Source organism: Electrona antarctica (assembly GCF_951216825.1).
Source record: "Electrona antarctica genome assembly, chromosome: 13".
In the NCBI taxonomy this organism is placed as follows: Eukaryota; Metazoa; Chordata; class Actinopteri; order Myctophiformes; family Myctophidae; genus Electrona; species Electrona antarctica.
In genome coordinates, this window is record NC_136794.1 from 51265747 (window position 1) to 51281567 (window position 15821).

General features: G+C 46.5%; 1 protein-coding gene across 2 annotated transcripts in view; it reads right to left on the reverse strand.

The window, feature by feature from the left end:
• Window positions 1-4945: 4945 nt before the first annotated feature.
• iqgap2 (IQ motif containing GTPase activating protein 2) overlaps window positions 4946-15821 on the reverse strand; it is a 169413-nt gene continuing 158537 nt past the window's right edge. For both annotated transcript variants that reach the window (XM_079518014.1, XM_079518015.1), the window contains 8 exons: window positions 13360-13462; window positions 13068-13212; window positions 12167-12254; window positions 11283-11486; window positions 10985-11145; window positions 10619-10762; window positions 6676-6784; window positions 4946-5389 (listed from right to left, as the gene is read on the reverse strand). In XM_079518014.1, coding sequence (XP_079374140.1) covers window positions 5276-5389; window positions 6676-6784; window positions 10619-10762; window positions 10985-11145; window positions 11283-11486; window positions 12167-12254; window positions 13068-13212; window positions 13360-13462 — 1068 coding nt within the window. In that variant the 3' untranslated portion in view covers window positions 4946-5275. The remainder of the gene's footprint in view (window positions 5390-6675; window positions 6785-10618; window positions 10763-10984; window positions 11146-11282; window positions 11487-12166; window positions 12255-13067; window positions 13213-13359; window positions 13463-15821) is intronic.

Here is a 15821-nt window from a genome sequence, read left to right on the forward strand (position 1 = left end):
TATATATTATTATTAATGTGTGAGAGCCACTCCCTCCCTCAACGATATGCAGATTATGACAAATAAAATAATGATGGACTTACCATTATGGGAGATTAACGCCGAACTGTGGATATAAAACAATGCTAACAATGCTAACGATGAGTAGCAGTCCATCTTCAGTTCCTTCCTTCAGGTACGAAAAATAAAAACGGAAATAAATAAAAAACTAGAATTAAAGAAACAACCAATAAATACGCTAACTGAATCTGTATGGTGTGTTTTTAACAAAACAAACTAAATGGAACTGAAATGAGACACAGATTTCCTTTGAGTTGTTTTTTGTCAATTTATAAATATGCTTTTTTTGGGATGATCTATAAATCTATAGGCCTAATCTATTTCTTCGGTCCGTGACGTCACACTTGTTTACGATCTGACAAATAACCAAAAGCATAAAAAATCTAAAACCAACACGAAAACTAATAACTAAACTAAAACTATTAGCATTTTCAAAAAAATTGAAAAGTAATAAAAAGTATCTACAAACTAAAACTAGAAAACAAGAATAATCTAAGGTTTAATGCAGCTGTTCTGAAGACAACTGACAGAGAGACATGAAATAACAGTCACACTCTGCCTGCCTGCCTGTGTGTGCGTGTGTGCGTGCGTGCGTGCGTGCGTGCGTGCGTGCGTGCGTGCGTGTGTGTGTGTGCGCGCGTGTGTGTGCGTGCGTGTGTGTGAGAAACTATGACAGGAAACCATTTTGACACATTGGACACGTCAGGAAACAGTAAATAAAAAACTATTCAACAATTCATCACATGTTTAATTAAAGCAGCTCACATTAAAACATTATAAAATATTTCTTTTGACAAAGACAATTATTTTTTATTCTAAAAATCATTTGCATGTTTTAACATGCACGCACACGCACACGCACACGCACACACACACACACACACACACACACACACACACAGTAACTATGAATTAAGGCACTCGTATAAAGTGTATGCAGGTTCACTGGAATGTTTTCAAGTCCCTTAAATCCTTATAAATCCTTATAAATCATTTAGTTTCATCGAAACTAAATGTTCATATGAATCCTCGTCTAAACAGACTAACGGCTAAAATATCATCCTCTTACGCCTTATTTCTTAAACTTCTTTGACATTTGTTTTACTATTTTGAAAAATAAAAATAAACTTTTAAAATAGTTAAGGTAGATCTACAAGCTCACAACGTGTTGCTGTAGATCTACAAGCTCACAACGTGTTGCTGTAGATCTGCATGTTGAACTATTTAAAAAACAAATTAAGTAACAAAACTGTTTTAGACGTTTACGGATAGAAGGAAAGGTCAGAAATGGCCCTAAATGTTCCCTCCGTCGACGCAACGCTTCATAAAAAGTGTTTTAAACTCGTGCTTCCTCAGACATACAAAACATAAATGCCATAATTAACAATATCATTCTTAAAATATATATATATTCCATTTTACAATCACAGTTTGTGGGGAAACAAGGTGAGAAATACGAACAAAACAAAAACAACAAAATAATATCTTCATTCTGTTCTTATGAAGTCAATCAATGGAATCGACCACATGGGGAAAAAAATAAAATAAAATAAACGTTTGTGTGAAGAACGCGGGAAGGCTGACCGCGGGAAGGCTGACCGCGGGGAGGCTGACCGCGGGGAGGCTGACCGCGGGGAGGCTGACCGCGGGGAGGCTGACCGCGGGAAGGCTGACCGCGGGGAGGCTGACCGCGGGGAGGCTGACCGCGGGGAGGCTGCCAATCTGCCATCTTGGTGATTATAAAGTGATAAATCAACGTCATGTCGTAAAGTATTCACGCTTAACGACACCTCTCTGCACTGTCAATTAAAAGACCAGTTATATCTGCACGGCTGTGCGCTACATCTCGTCAGGAGATTATATACCGTTCACATCTTAGCTTCATTAACGGACTCTACGCACGGTGGCCATTTTGGAAAATAATCTTCCTTATGTTCCATTTAGTGATGCTAAAGGCTCTGTTCCATTTAGTGATGCTAAAGGCTATGTTCCATTTAGTGATGCTAAAGGCTCTGTTCCATTTAGTGATGCTAAAGGCTCTGTTCCATTTAGTGATGCTAAAGGCTCTGTTCCATTTATTGATGCTAAAGGCTCTGTTCCATTTAGTGATGCTAAAGGCTCTGTTCCATTTAGTGATGCTAAAGGCTCTGTTCCATTTAGTGACGCTAAAGAAGGCTCTGTTCCATTTAGTGATGCTAAAGGCTCTGTTCCATTTAGTGATGCTAAAGGCTCTGTTCCATTTAGTGATGCTAAAGGCTCTGTTCCATTTAGTGATGCTAAAGGCTCTGTTCCATTTAGTGATGCTAAAGGCTCTGTTCCATTTATTGATGCTAAAGGCTCTGTTCCATTTAGTGATGCTAAAGGCTCTGTTCCATTTAGTGATGCTAAAGGCTCTGTTCCATTTAGTGATGCTAAAGGCTCTGTTCCATTTAGTGATGCTAAAGGCTCTGTTCCATTTAGTGATGCTAAAGGCTCTGTTCCATTTATTGATGCTAAAGGCTCTGTTCCATTTAGTGATGCTAAAGGCTGTTCCATTTAGTGATGCTAAAGGCTCTGTTCCATTTAGTGATGCTAAAGGCTCTGTTCCATTTAGTGATGCTAAAGGCTCTGTTCCATTTATTGATGCTAAAGGCTCTGTTCCATTTAGTGATGCTAAAGGCTCTGTTCCATTTATTGATGCTAAAGGCTCTGTTCCATTTAGTGATGCTAAAGGCTCTGTTCCATTTACTGATGCTAAAGGCTCTGTTCCTCCATGTAGTGTAGCACAGTGATTCGCAAACATTATAATTTCTTCAGGGGCGTGCACAGAGTGGTGGAGAGGGCACAGGGTGGTGGAGAGGGCTCAGGGTGGTGGAGAGGGCACAGGGAGGTGGAGAGGGCACAGGGTGGTGGAGAGGGCACAGGGTGGTGGAGAGGGCACAGGGTGATGGAGAGGGTGGTGGAGAGGGCACAGGGTGGTGGAGAGGGCACAGGGTGATGGAGAGGGCACAGGGTGATGGAGAGGGCACAGAGTGGTGGAGAGGGCACAGGGTGGTGGAGAGGGCACAGGGTGGTGGAGAGGGCACAGGGTGGTGGAGAGGGCACAGAGTGGTGGAGAGGGCACAGGGTGGTGGAGAGGGCACAGGGTGGTGGAGAGGGCACAGGGTGATGGAGAGGGCACAGGGTGATGGAGAGGGCACAGGGTGGTGGAGAGGGCACAGGGTGATGGAGAGGGCACAGGGTGATGGAGAGGGCACAGAGTGGTGGAGAGGGCACAGGGTGGTGGAGAGGGTGGTGGAGAGGGCACAGGGTGGTGGAGAGGGCACAGGGTGGTGGAGAGGGCACAGGGAGGTGGAGAGGGCACAGGGTGGTGGAGAGGGCACAGGGTGGTGGAGAGGGCACAGGGTGTTGGAGAGGGCACAGGGTGGTGGAGAGGGCACAGGGTGGTGGAGAGGGCACAGGGTGGTGGAGAGGGCACAGGGTGTTGGAGAGGGCACAGGGTGGTGGCGAGGGTGGTGGAGAGGGCACAGGGTGGTGGAGAGGGCACAGGGTGGTGGAGAGGGCACAGGGTGGTGGAGAGGGCACAGGGAGGTGGAGAGGGCACAGGGTGGTGGAGAGGGCACAGAGTGGTGGAGAGGGCACAGGGTGGTGGAGAGGGCACAGGGTGATGGAGAGGGCACAGGGTGGTGGAGAGGGCACAGGGTGGTGGAGAGGGCACAGGGTGATGGAGAGGGCACAGGGTGGTGGAGAGGGCACAGAGTGGTGGAGAGGGCACAGGGTGATGGAGAGGGCACAGAGTGATGGAGAGGGCACAGGGTGATGGAGAGGGCACAGAGTGGTGGAGAGGGCACAGAGGGCACAGAGTGGTGGAGAGGGCACAGAGTGGTGGAGAGGGCACAGGGTGATGGAGAGGGCACAGAGTGATGGAGAGGGCACAGGGTGATGGAGAGGGCACAGAGGGCACAGAGTGATGGAGAGGGCACAGAGTGGTGGAGAGGGCACAGAGGGCACAGAGTGGTGGAGAGGGCACAGAGGGCACAGAGTGGTGGAGAGGGCACAGAGTGGTGGAGAGGGCACAGGGTGATGGAGAGGGCACAGGGTGATGGAGAGGGCACAGGGTGATGGAGAGGGCACAGAGTGGTGGAGAGGGCACAGAGGGCACAGAGTGGTGGAGAGGGCACAGAGTGGTGGAGAGGGCACAGGGTGATGGAGAGGGCACAGGGTGGTGGAGAGGGCACAGGGTGATGGAGAGGGCACAGAGTGGTGGAGAGGGCACAGGGTGATGGAGAGGGCACAGGGTGGTGGAGAGGGCACAGGGTGGTGGAGAGGGCACAGAGTGGTGGAGAGGGCACAGGGTGATGGAGAGGGCACAGGGTGGTGGAGAGGGCACAGGGTGATGGAGAGGGCACAGGGTGATGGAGAGGGCACAGAGTGGTGGAGAGGGCACAGAGGGCACAGAGTGGTGGAGAGGGCACAGGGTGATGGAGAGGGCACAGGGTGGTGGAGAGGGCACAGAGGGCACAGGGTGGTGGAGAGGGCACAGGGTGGTGGAGAGGGCACAGAGTGATGGAGAGGGCACAGGGTGGTGGAGAGGGCACAGAGGGCACAGGGTGGTGGAGAGGGCACAGAGTGGTGGAGAGGGCACAGGGTGATGGAGAGGGCACAGGGTGGTGGAGAGGGCACAGAGGGCACAGGGTGGTGGAGAGGGCACAGAGTGATGGAGAGGGCACAGGGTGGGGTGGAGAGGGCACAGGGTGGTGGAGAGGACACAGGGTGGTGGAGAGGGCACAGAGGGCACAGGGTGGTGGAGAGGGCACAGGGTGGTGGAGAGGGCACAGGGTGGTGGAGAGGACACAGAGGGCACAGAGCTGTGCTGAGCACCTGCCCTTCGTTCCCTCTGGGCAGCAATGTGCCCTTTAGTTTGGTGCGGCCCGTGGTGACGTCGACCAATTTAAAGCTTCTAAAATATGATTTATGCCCCAAAATCTATAAATCTCCCACACACACACAAGGTGCCCTTTTATTCCCCTGAGCACCACCTGGCTGCTCTCCCTCAAAAAACATCTGTGCACGCCACTGGATTTCACTACGTCTCCCCTACGCTTTGGCTCTACTTCCCGTAGAACTTCCTGTTGAGCAGGAAGTCCGCTGGGATGTTCTACTTCCCGTAGAACTTCCTGTTGTGCAGAAAGTTGTTCTACTTCCCGTAGGACTTCCTGTTGAGCAGGAAGTTGTTCTACTTCCCATAGAACTTCCTGTTGAGCAGGAAGACCAGCAGGTTGACGTTGACCTTGGCCTTGTCGAACATCTTCATCACCGAAACCCCCTCGTACTGCAGCTGGAGCAGGTCCTGGAAGACATGCACGCACGCACGCACGCACGCACGCACGCACGCACGCACGCACGCACGCACGCACGCACGCACGCACGCACGCACGCGCACACGCACACGCACACGCACACGCACACACACACACACACACACACACACAGACACAGACAAAGCTTGTAGATCAGCTATTTTCGGGACGTGACACCCACGCTCTTTAGGTACTGACTGAAGATGTGCCGCGCAGCATTACATGGGTTAGGGTTACATGGGTTTCTGCACTTGGGACACATTCTTTCAACGTATTTCAAATGTTGCGTTCACGTTCGGCAGAGTTCGGAAAAAGGGCAGTTTATATTTGACTCATGACAGCTCTTCCGTTGCTCCAGACTGTATGACGGAAGCATTCGAAAATTGCGAGAGGCAACAGTCTGGCAACGTGAGACTACATACAATTTACAATTTACAATTTACAATTTACAATTTACAATTTACAATTTACAATTTAGGCATTTAGCAGACGCTCTTAATCCAGAGCGACTTACATTAAGCAATAACAAAAGCATGGCATACATCACATATATAAAAAGTAGTTATCATGAATCATAAACTAAGAACGTAACAGTGGAGTAACAGTGGAGTATCTATGTTAACTATACATACTATACTATATATACTATACTATATTACATGACCGTCTCCATCTCCACCAGAGCCATCTAATAGAAGAGTTACGACATTGAGGGGGCAGAAACCGAGCTCTCGAGCGCTGTTCATGCAGCCTGGACTGAGACGAGCTGGAGTTGGAAATACATTGTTTTCAACGAGGGCGGCGCAAACAAGAGTTATTTTAGGCATGTGTGCAACATGACGACTGTTTTAAAGTATTGCACAGTGACAACTAAAGTCTCTGTAATGTTTATGTTGTACTATTACTACAACACAATCTAAAATAAAGGGATTTAAGATCATTAAAGCTGGGCTGTTGCCTGAGTCCAATGCATTTCTGCCTACTTCCGGTCCAGGACTTGTCCCTATGTGTTGTCCCCATTCTCAATAGAAGTCTATGTAGGAGACATTGGATTGAAGCCCCATGAAGTTTCATCTCCACTAAGGCCCCATTTACACTGGCAGCCACATCCAGCCTGAATCATATCTGAGCCACATCCAGATTGGAATCTGATTTGTTCAAATGAGACATGTGACCTGTTAGACTCATTTAAACCAATCAGATTTTAATATTGATGTGGCTCAGATCTGATTCAGGCTAGATTTGTCTGCCAGTGTAAATGGGGCCTAAGTGTTACCTGGAAGTGGATCATGACCTTCTCCATCTCCACGCCCATGAACTTGGCCTTGACCTCGAAGTCTCCCACCTGCTCACTGGGGCAGATGTCAAACATCACGTTCTTGAACCTGAACAAAAAACAAAAAAAAACACAACACAAAGACGATACATTAGGTCTGGTTGCACACTGGACATGTTTTTCGGAAAACCGACGCTGCTAAAAATACGAAAATGCGTCCGGTGTGCAGGGACCTTAAGTGTACTAATTAATTCAAGTTCTGGTGTTTCAAATTCAAAAGCAGATCTGGTGTGGTAGGGTTGGTTTTTTTTGTATAGATTTTGCTGGCACTGGCGCCACCCTCTGGCCTGGAGGGCTGGGCAGTGTTGGTGTACTAATCAGGTTCAGGTTAATTTATTTGTTTTTCCCCGAAGGTGTAACAGCAAAGCATAACAGGCAGACACATGGATCACATAAAAACAGAACAGCAGTTCAAGGTATCAGTGTAGCGATGGGGTTTCATAACAGCGACAAAGTTACCTCCTCCTCCTCCTATCGGGATTTAAGGCCTGGATAGCAGTGTTGTAACTAACGCCCTTACATCACGTTACGTTACCTAACGGCGCTACTTTTTGCAGTAACTTGTAACCTAACGCTTTACATTTCCCCATTGCATAACGGCCTTATAGTTATTGTGCGAGCGTTACCCGCGTTATAGTGTTGTTAACTTATGTGATCCGAGTGAAAAGTCTCCCCATGCAGCGCCGTGCCCGTGAGTCTATCTGTCATACAGGCGCGTCTCGTCTCTGTGCTGAGAGAGCACTCTCTGTGTTGTACTCTGTTGACAGTGTGCTCTCATACTAGCCTCTGAGACCACTCTAACATGATGAACAAAGCACGTCGCAGAAGAGGTCATTGATTGGCTAACGTAGGGACAGATTTCAGGGTAAGCCAATCAGAGACAGTCTGACAGAGTAGGGCGGGTCTTTCGTATGGCTGTGGTAAACAGTTCTAAACTAAGACACACAAACCCTCGTAACGCATACACAGAAAACGTCGGTTGAACGAACATTATTACCACACGCTACAATGGCAAATGCGGATGACAGCGAGATCGGATGCTTTGTGGGTTGGAAATACAAGCATTATTTGAGTATTTGCGGGTCAAGGAAATGTTTTAACATGCCATGGAGTGTCCCCGCTGTGTGTGATTCGAGTCCCTGTACTTCCTTTATTATTACTGCTGCGTCCCTCCTGCGCAGCACAGTGCCTGACGTTAGCCGTGCGTTAGCCTTGCACACCGTTGCATGCTAACGGATCCCCGCGGACCCGTGGCCACCTCCCCGGGCACAGTGATAGGGCTGCCCTCTCCCCCCCAGAAAAACATTGAGGTGAAAATGCTAATTATGTGGCGGACAGAAAGCATTGTCCACAATGCAAATCTAAGAAAGCATCTTAAATCAGTCCATGAGCTAGGCTGCCTCACATCACCAAAACAGACAAAGATCGATTTTAAATCGCCACAGAGGCATGTCACCAAGAGTCAACTTGACAAAATGATTGCCACTTGCCAGGTATGTTGTTGAGGAAATGCTTCCCCTCAACGGTGGAGTCTGTTCCTTTCAGAGCACTGGTCAGCAAAATACTAGTGAAAGCAGGGCCAATGTGCAGAAATACATTTTCCAAATACCTGAACAGTGAATATTCTAAAATGGAAGATGAGCTCAAAAATACATTTGATGAATTAGAATATCTCTCTACCACTGCAGATAGGCATTTTGCACAGCACCATTTGTTTTGAAGGCAAGTTGAGGCTACAATAAAGATGCCTGTCAAAATTTCTGAACATGTTTTATTGTTCCACTACATTTCATAATGTTAGGAGGGAGTTGTCTTTTCTCTTACTGTGCGACAGAACAAAAAACCTTCTTTTAAATCGTTTTTTATATTATTATTTTTTAAAGTAAAGTAAAGTAACTTGAAAAGTTACTTTCATAAAGTAAAGTAAAGTAACTTATCTAAAAAAGTTACTTTTTTAGATAAGTAACTATAACTATAACTCTTTACTTTTTAAAAGTAACTTGAACAACACTGCTGGATAGACACAGTCAGGCACGAAGGAGAACTTATACCTGTTACTATATTGGCCCCTGGAACCTTTAGGAGAAGGAGAACTTATACCTGTTACTATATTGGCCCCTGGAACCTTTAGGAGAAGGAGAACTTATACCTGTTACTATATTGGCCCCTGGAACCTTTAGGAGAAGGAGAACTTATACCTGTTACTATATTGGCCCCTGGAACCTTTAGGCGAAGGAGAACTTATACCTGTTACTATATTGGCCCCTGGAACCTTTAGGCGAAGGAGAACTTATACCTGTTACTATATTGGCCCCTGGAACCTTTAGGCGAAGGAGAACTTATACCTGTTACTATATTGGCCCCTGGAACCTTTAGGCGAAGGAGAACTTATACCTGTTACTATATTGGCCCCTGGAACCTTTAGGCGAAGGAGAACTTATACCAGTTACTATATTGGCCCCTGGAACCTTTAGGCGAAGGAGAACTTATACCTGTTACTATATTGGCCCCTGGAACCTTTAGGCGAAGGAGAACTTATACCTGTTACTATATTGGCCCCTGGAACCTTTAGGCGAAGGAGAACTTATACCTGTTACTATATTGGCCCCTGGAACCTTTAGGCGAAGGAGAACAACTTATACCTGTTACTATATTGGCCCCTGGAACCTTTAGGCGAAGGATAACTTATACCTGTTACTATATTGGCCCCTGGAACCTTTAGGCGAAGGAGAACTTATACCTGTTACTATATTTCTTAAGCACCTGGTTTTTAAATACGGTACTTGATCTAGACTACTGAAATGTACTCCGGCTATCTTTGAAGCCCTTCTCACAATCCTACCAAGGTGTTTTTTGTCCTTTAGGTTGAGGTTTCCATACCAACAAATTATGGAGAAGGAGATAACGGACTCAATAAAAGCACTGTAGAACAGTTTCATTAGAGATTTATCAACCTGCAATTTGGCGAGCTGCCTCAAACAAAAGAGGCGTTGTTGGCCTTTCTTACACAGCAAATCACAGTTTACATGGAATTTCAGCTTGCTGTCAAATGTAGTGCCCAAGTATTTGTATGACCTGGTGGTCACCAGGTCAACTTGCTCCCCATGGACAACACTGCTTTGGGGAACTGGGGGGGATCTCCTGAAGTCTACACACATCTCTTTGGTTTTTGAGACATTCAGTTGGAGAAAAGCATCCCCACACCAAGAGAGGAAGTCTTCAAGTCCTTGGCCGTGGCCAACTTCATCATCACCAAGCAAGCTGACTATGATTGAGTCGTCAGCATACTTGATAATAAATCTGTTGGCGTGGCGACTCACAGTCATTTGTGTATAAGATGTACAAGAAGGCAGACAATAAGTAAGTACTGCAGTGGCGTGCACAGACATTTAGAGGGGCAGGTGCTCAAGTTAAAAAAGGGCACCTTGTGCAGCGCGTGGAACCGGCCGGTTGCCTTAATCCATTTTGGGCGGGAACCCCTTTTGGTGTTAGCATTATGTTATGCTTTAGCTATTGAAAAATAGCAGATCTACAAGCTCACAGCGCGCCACCGAGTGGCGCGCTATGAGCTTGTAGGTCTGCTATTTTTGAAAAATCTAAAAAAAGAGAGAAAAAAATGTTTTTTTTTTTTCTGTTTTTTTTCAAAAGGGCACATTGCCAAAAGGGCAGGGGGTGCTCTAGCACCCCCTAGTGTCTATCTGTGCACGCCACTGAAGTACTGTAATTGTCAGTGAGTAATACTTACTGGTTAGTGTTTAACCCTTCTATCTCCAGAAGAACTCCCTTCTCATAGAGTAATACTTACTGGTTAGTGTTTAACCCTTCTATCTCCAGAATAACTTACTGGTTAGTGTTTAACCCTTCTATCTCCAGAATAACTTACTGGTTAGTGTTTAACCCTTCTATCTCCAGAATAACTCCCTTCTCATAGAGTCGAGCTGCAGTGTATTTCAGACTGCTCTGCTTCCCCTTCCTGGACGCTCTCTGGTCCACCTTACCGTCCAGCTTGATGGACCGGCGACAGTTCCTACACACACACACACACACACACACACACACAGATACACACAGATACACATACACATACACACACACACACACACACACACACACACACACACACACACACACACACACACACACACACACACACACACACACAAGTTAATATAACCGACAATGAAAACAAATATATAGGATTTCCTAGCAACATCACTGGTGTGTATATTGCGTGCGTGCGTGCACATACTTCCTGTTCAGGTTATCCAGACATGTCCTTATATAGGCATCATAGTAGTTGGTCTGGTCCTGGTAGAAGGCGGTCTTAGAGTTCAGAGCAGCCAATGCCTGTTGGAGTTTCACAAGCTCCGCCTTCCTCCTCTGGCGGTAACGACGTTGGTAGCGGATGTCCTGGATAACGCACGCACACGCACACACACGCACAGACTGTATGACGGAAGCATGTGTACATTGGCGAGAGGCAACAGTCAGTCTGGCAACGTGAGACTACATTACCCATAACACCCTGCTGGGTGGGCGTGTCCTACCTTGGCGATGTCGTTGATGATCTCCTGGTAGGCGTTGCGGGCGGACATAAGCCCCGCCCCCTCCAGAGTGCGCAGGTTCCGGAGGACACGCCTCTTCTTCTGCTCCAGAGGAAGCCCCGCCTCCTCCAGGACCACCTTTAACCCCTCGGGGGTCCGAGCGTCCTGCGCCGCGCGCCGCTCCACCATCTGAGCGTGCTCGCTCTCCTGTGGGCGGGAACACACAGCGGTCACATGGTTTATTCAACACACTGTCTGGAGCTCTCTGGTGGAGCTGCTGCCCCCGAGACCCGAGTACGGATAAGCGGTTGAGGATGGATGGATGGATGGATGGACTGACTGCTGTACAGTCTATTAAAGTGGAATGAGTCTAACATACCTGTGCAGCAGTGGGAGGAGTCTATTAAAGTGGGAGGAGTCTAACATACCTGTGCAGCAGTGGGAGGAGTCTATTAAAGTGGGAGGAGTATATTAACATACCTGTGCAGCAGTGGGAGGAGTCTATTAAAGTGGGAGGAGTCTATTGACACACCTTTACAGTAGTGGGAGGAGTCTATTAAAGTGGAAGGAGTCTAACATACTTGTGCAGCAGTGGGAGGAGTCTATTAAAGTGGGAGGAGTCTAACATACCTGTGCAGCAGTGGGATGAGTCTATTAAAGTGGGAGGAGTCTAACACACCTGTGCAACAGTGGGCGGAGTCTATTAACACACCTGTGGAGCAGTGGGAGGAGTCTAACACACCTGTGCAACAGTGGGCGGAGTCTATTAACACACCTGTGCAGCAGTGGGATGAGTCAATTAAAGTGGGAGGAGCCTAACACACCTGTGCAGCAGTGGGAGGAGTCTATTAACACACCTGTGGAGCAGTGGGAGGAGTCTAACACACCTGTGCAGCAGTGGGAGGAGCCTCCAGGGTCTCCAGTAGAGTTTCTCCAGGTTGGATTCGAACCACGTCGACGATGAGCCTCTTGGTTCTGAAACACAAACACAACATTTAAGATTCTAAATGAATATGGTCCCTAGAGGACCCCTGGGGGTCCCTAAAGGACCCCTGGGGGTCCCTGGACCCCACTTTGGGAACCAGTGCGCTACAGAGCCTGTCTGTCTGTCAAACACGACAGATAAAACCTCACCACCAAAACTGTTTCCTGTGTGGACAGGAAACAGGAAACAGATAAAACGAGGAGCAAGAAGACAGCAGAGTTAATTATAGAGATGACGTCCGTATGTCTAGTTATGCAATGTATACATAACTATACATACTGTATACTACATATACTACTATACATACTATATACTACATGTACACATAACTATAGAGATGACGTCCGTATGTCTAGTTACTATGCAATGTATACATAACTATAAGGAGTAGTGAGACTATCTATACTACTATGCAGTAACCAGTGTGTTACTATTGCTCAAGTATAACAAATATGAAAAGTACATTTACTCAAGTACTTTACTTAAGTGCATTTACTAATGTAAGTAACTAAGTACATGTACTAATGTAAGTACTGTACTGAGGTGCATGTTTTCACTTTAATTTCCAATTTCCAGTACTTTTACTTCTACTCCACTTCATCTCAGAGGCAAATATTGTAACTTTACTACAATTATTTGTAAACTTAATTGATTTTACATTTTGATTATTAATACAAAACATACATTAACCACTTCACCCATTATGCACATTCAGGCCTGCGTGCCTGTGTGTGTGTGTGTGTGCGTGCGTGCGTGCGTGCGTGCGTGCGTGCGTGCGTGCGTGCGTGCGTGCGTGCACATACTTGGTCATCAGGTTCTTCATGTCTCCATCGTCTCCCTCCAGAAGGTCCATCTTGGAGGTCAAGGTCAGAGAGATCTCCGTCTTGGCCAGCTGACCCAGAGCGCTGACCCTGCTGGGGTCACTGGGGTCACCCGATGACCCCTCACCTGATCACAATAACCACAATTAGCCCGTCGCCCGCTCAGTCCCGCTCAATCAACTTTAACAACCGTCCGACAGGAGTTTGCATGTAATGCACGGTCATTAGCATTATTGCATAGGATGTGCATGCATGTGTGTGTGCGTGCACGTACCCAGCAGTGCCTCCACAGTGGGCGTGTCTCCCAGGTCTTGCAGTAGTTCGTGCAGAAGGTCGTTGTGGTCAGGAGAGATCGCCTCCAGGTGCTCCAACAGCAGCTACACACACACACACACACACACACACACACACACACACACACACACACACTTAACACTTTAATTGCCCGGGGTTATTTAACCCATTACATTAATGCGCCCATTCGATTTATAAACACGGACCCCTTTTCCGGACGGACCGGCGGAAGTTGTTGATGTGTGTGTAGCAGCTAACAATAGCCACACCACTCTAGAGTCGATCGACAACAACGGGAGACAAGAATAAATCTATCGAGACTAGCGACTGGACCGCAGAGCGCCGTCTAACACAGGATCTTTTTTCAGAAAAAGACAGGATGATAAATAGAAAGGACAAAGTACTTCGTCCTGGGCGATGGGAGTGTTAACATCTTTATTTGCATTCACTTTTTACAAGAAATTTCTTGAACACAAACAATAGTGGATGCGCAAACTTGAAAACAAACTCTACAAGTGCTTCAGGATACAGATCACGGGTACAGAAAGCATCGCCTTCTCCATATATGGCGACTGCCAATTATTGCAGACACTGAACAGAATTTTGCTGATGCCTGATCAGCTCTCGGCTTGGGCATGCCTGCAATCTGCAGGGCAGGCCTCTCACGACTGATTTATGGACATTACCGAGGCTTCCAAATATGAACACAAGTAGTTTACATCTGTAGCCAAGCTGTATAATAGCATCCTTAAGACACTGGTACTTAAGCACCTTGGTAAGGAATGCCTCTTCCAGACTGTGGTCAAATGTACATGCCACTTCCAAAATGGTCACTTCTCTACTGTCCTCATCAACAACAACAATATCTGGTGTATTAGCTGTGACACACACGCACACACACACACACTACAATTTTATCCCACGATTTTGCACAAAAAAAATTCACCCAGTGTCAATGATCTAATGTAATCCTGGGCGCTACACTTCCTCTGCCAACCTGGGGAGAAACGTATTTATTTAAAGACCTCTAAAGCCTCAGACAAAGACAACAGCCCAGTTGACACATCATCAAAAACAAAACAATAAACACATTGCTTTGGGTGGAACACATAATTAGAAAGAAACAACAATGTAAAAAAAAGTTTTGTGCCCTGCCATTTTTTTCCTTTTCCACTGTGTTGGTCTTGGTTAAGTATCCTAGTACCTTGATTTAAAACACAACACCAAACAAACAATGTTTTATTGCTTAAGCTTCTGTAGTCACTATTCATTGATTCACTGGTATACCTAGCCTGTTGAAACCACTCCCCCTGCTGGACAGTCAGGTTATGGTATACCAACATCCATTTGAAAAAAAGTGTCTCTCACTGTTCCAAGGTCAAATATTGAGTATGTGATTAATTGAGATGAATTAATGTATTACAAAGCCTCTAATTAATTCGATTAAACATTTTCAATCGAGTCCCAGATCCTTACAGAGTGAGTATTGATAGTATTAGCAGGGGTTGACACTAAGGTCTCAGAGGCACTTGCCCGTCGGGCAAGTAAAGGTCATGTTCCACTTGCCCTCAGCTCATGGCCACTTGCCCCCCAAAATATATTATTGTAGGCCTACATTTTGCATTAGTTTATTTTAACGTATTTTTTACTTTCTACTTGCATACTTGCAACGTTTCCTTTCCCAGTTGGAAACATACTTGCAACGTTTCCTTTCCCAGTTGGAAACTATGAAAACTATGTTTTCTTTAAGTCACAATAGGCTACAGTAAACAATCAAGTTATGTAAATACTATATTTTATTTTAACAATACAAGGTTTATTTTATTAACATTAGAGGTATCTCTCTTATCAGTATCAGCGTGAGATGAGTGTTGAATGACTGGCAACCATTAAACAACGACGTTCTGAAAACACAATAAACCAACCAGTGATGGTATTGTTGACAATTGGCAGGCAATGTATATTGATGTGTGCACTGTGCACGTTCTGCGAGATTTACTTTGTGGTACAACGGTGTTGTGTGCCGAAAACAGCTGATCCACACACAAGCTCTCGGCGCATCGCATCCCAAGCGTTGTGAAGCATGCATGCAACATTCGAGGCGCGACACCGCCGTACGACGGAGCATCGCCGCATAGTGTTGCTCGGGCAGAGCTTTATTGGCGACTCGCGAAGCGGGTTGTGGCGTCGTCATGATGCCATGTTTAGATTGTTTACCGACTGAACATACCGGTCAGAAAGCTGGGGAAGGCACAAAACATTGCAGAGAAGGACGGTGCTGTAGTAGCAGCCATGGAAACGCGACAGCCCACTCCTCGAGAAACTTTCGCTGACGTCGTTCTGACTCATTTACTTTTTCTATCGTCACTTTTTCCTCTCTGTGACTGTCCGTAGTATTTTTTTCATTTTCCCCATCAGGCTGCTGGCCTGTTCTGGGGGGCT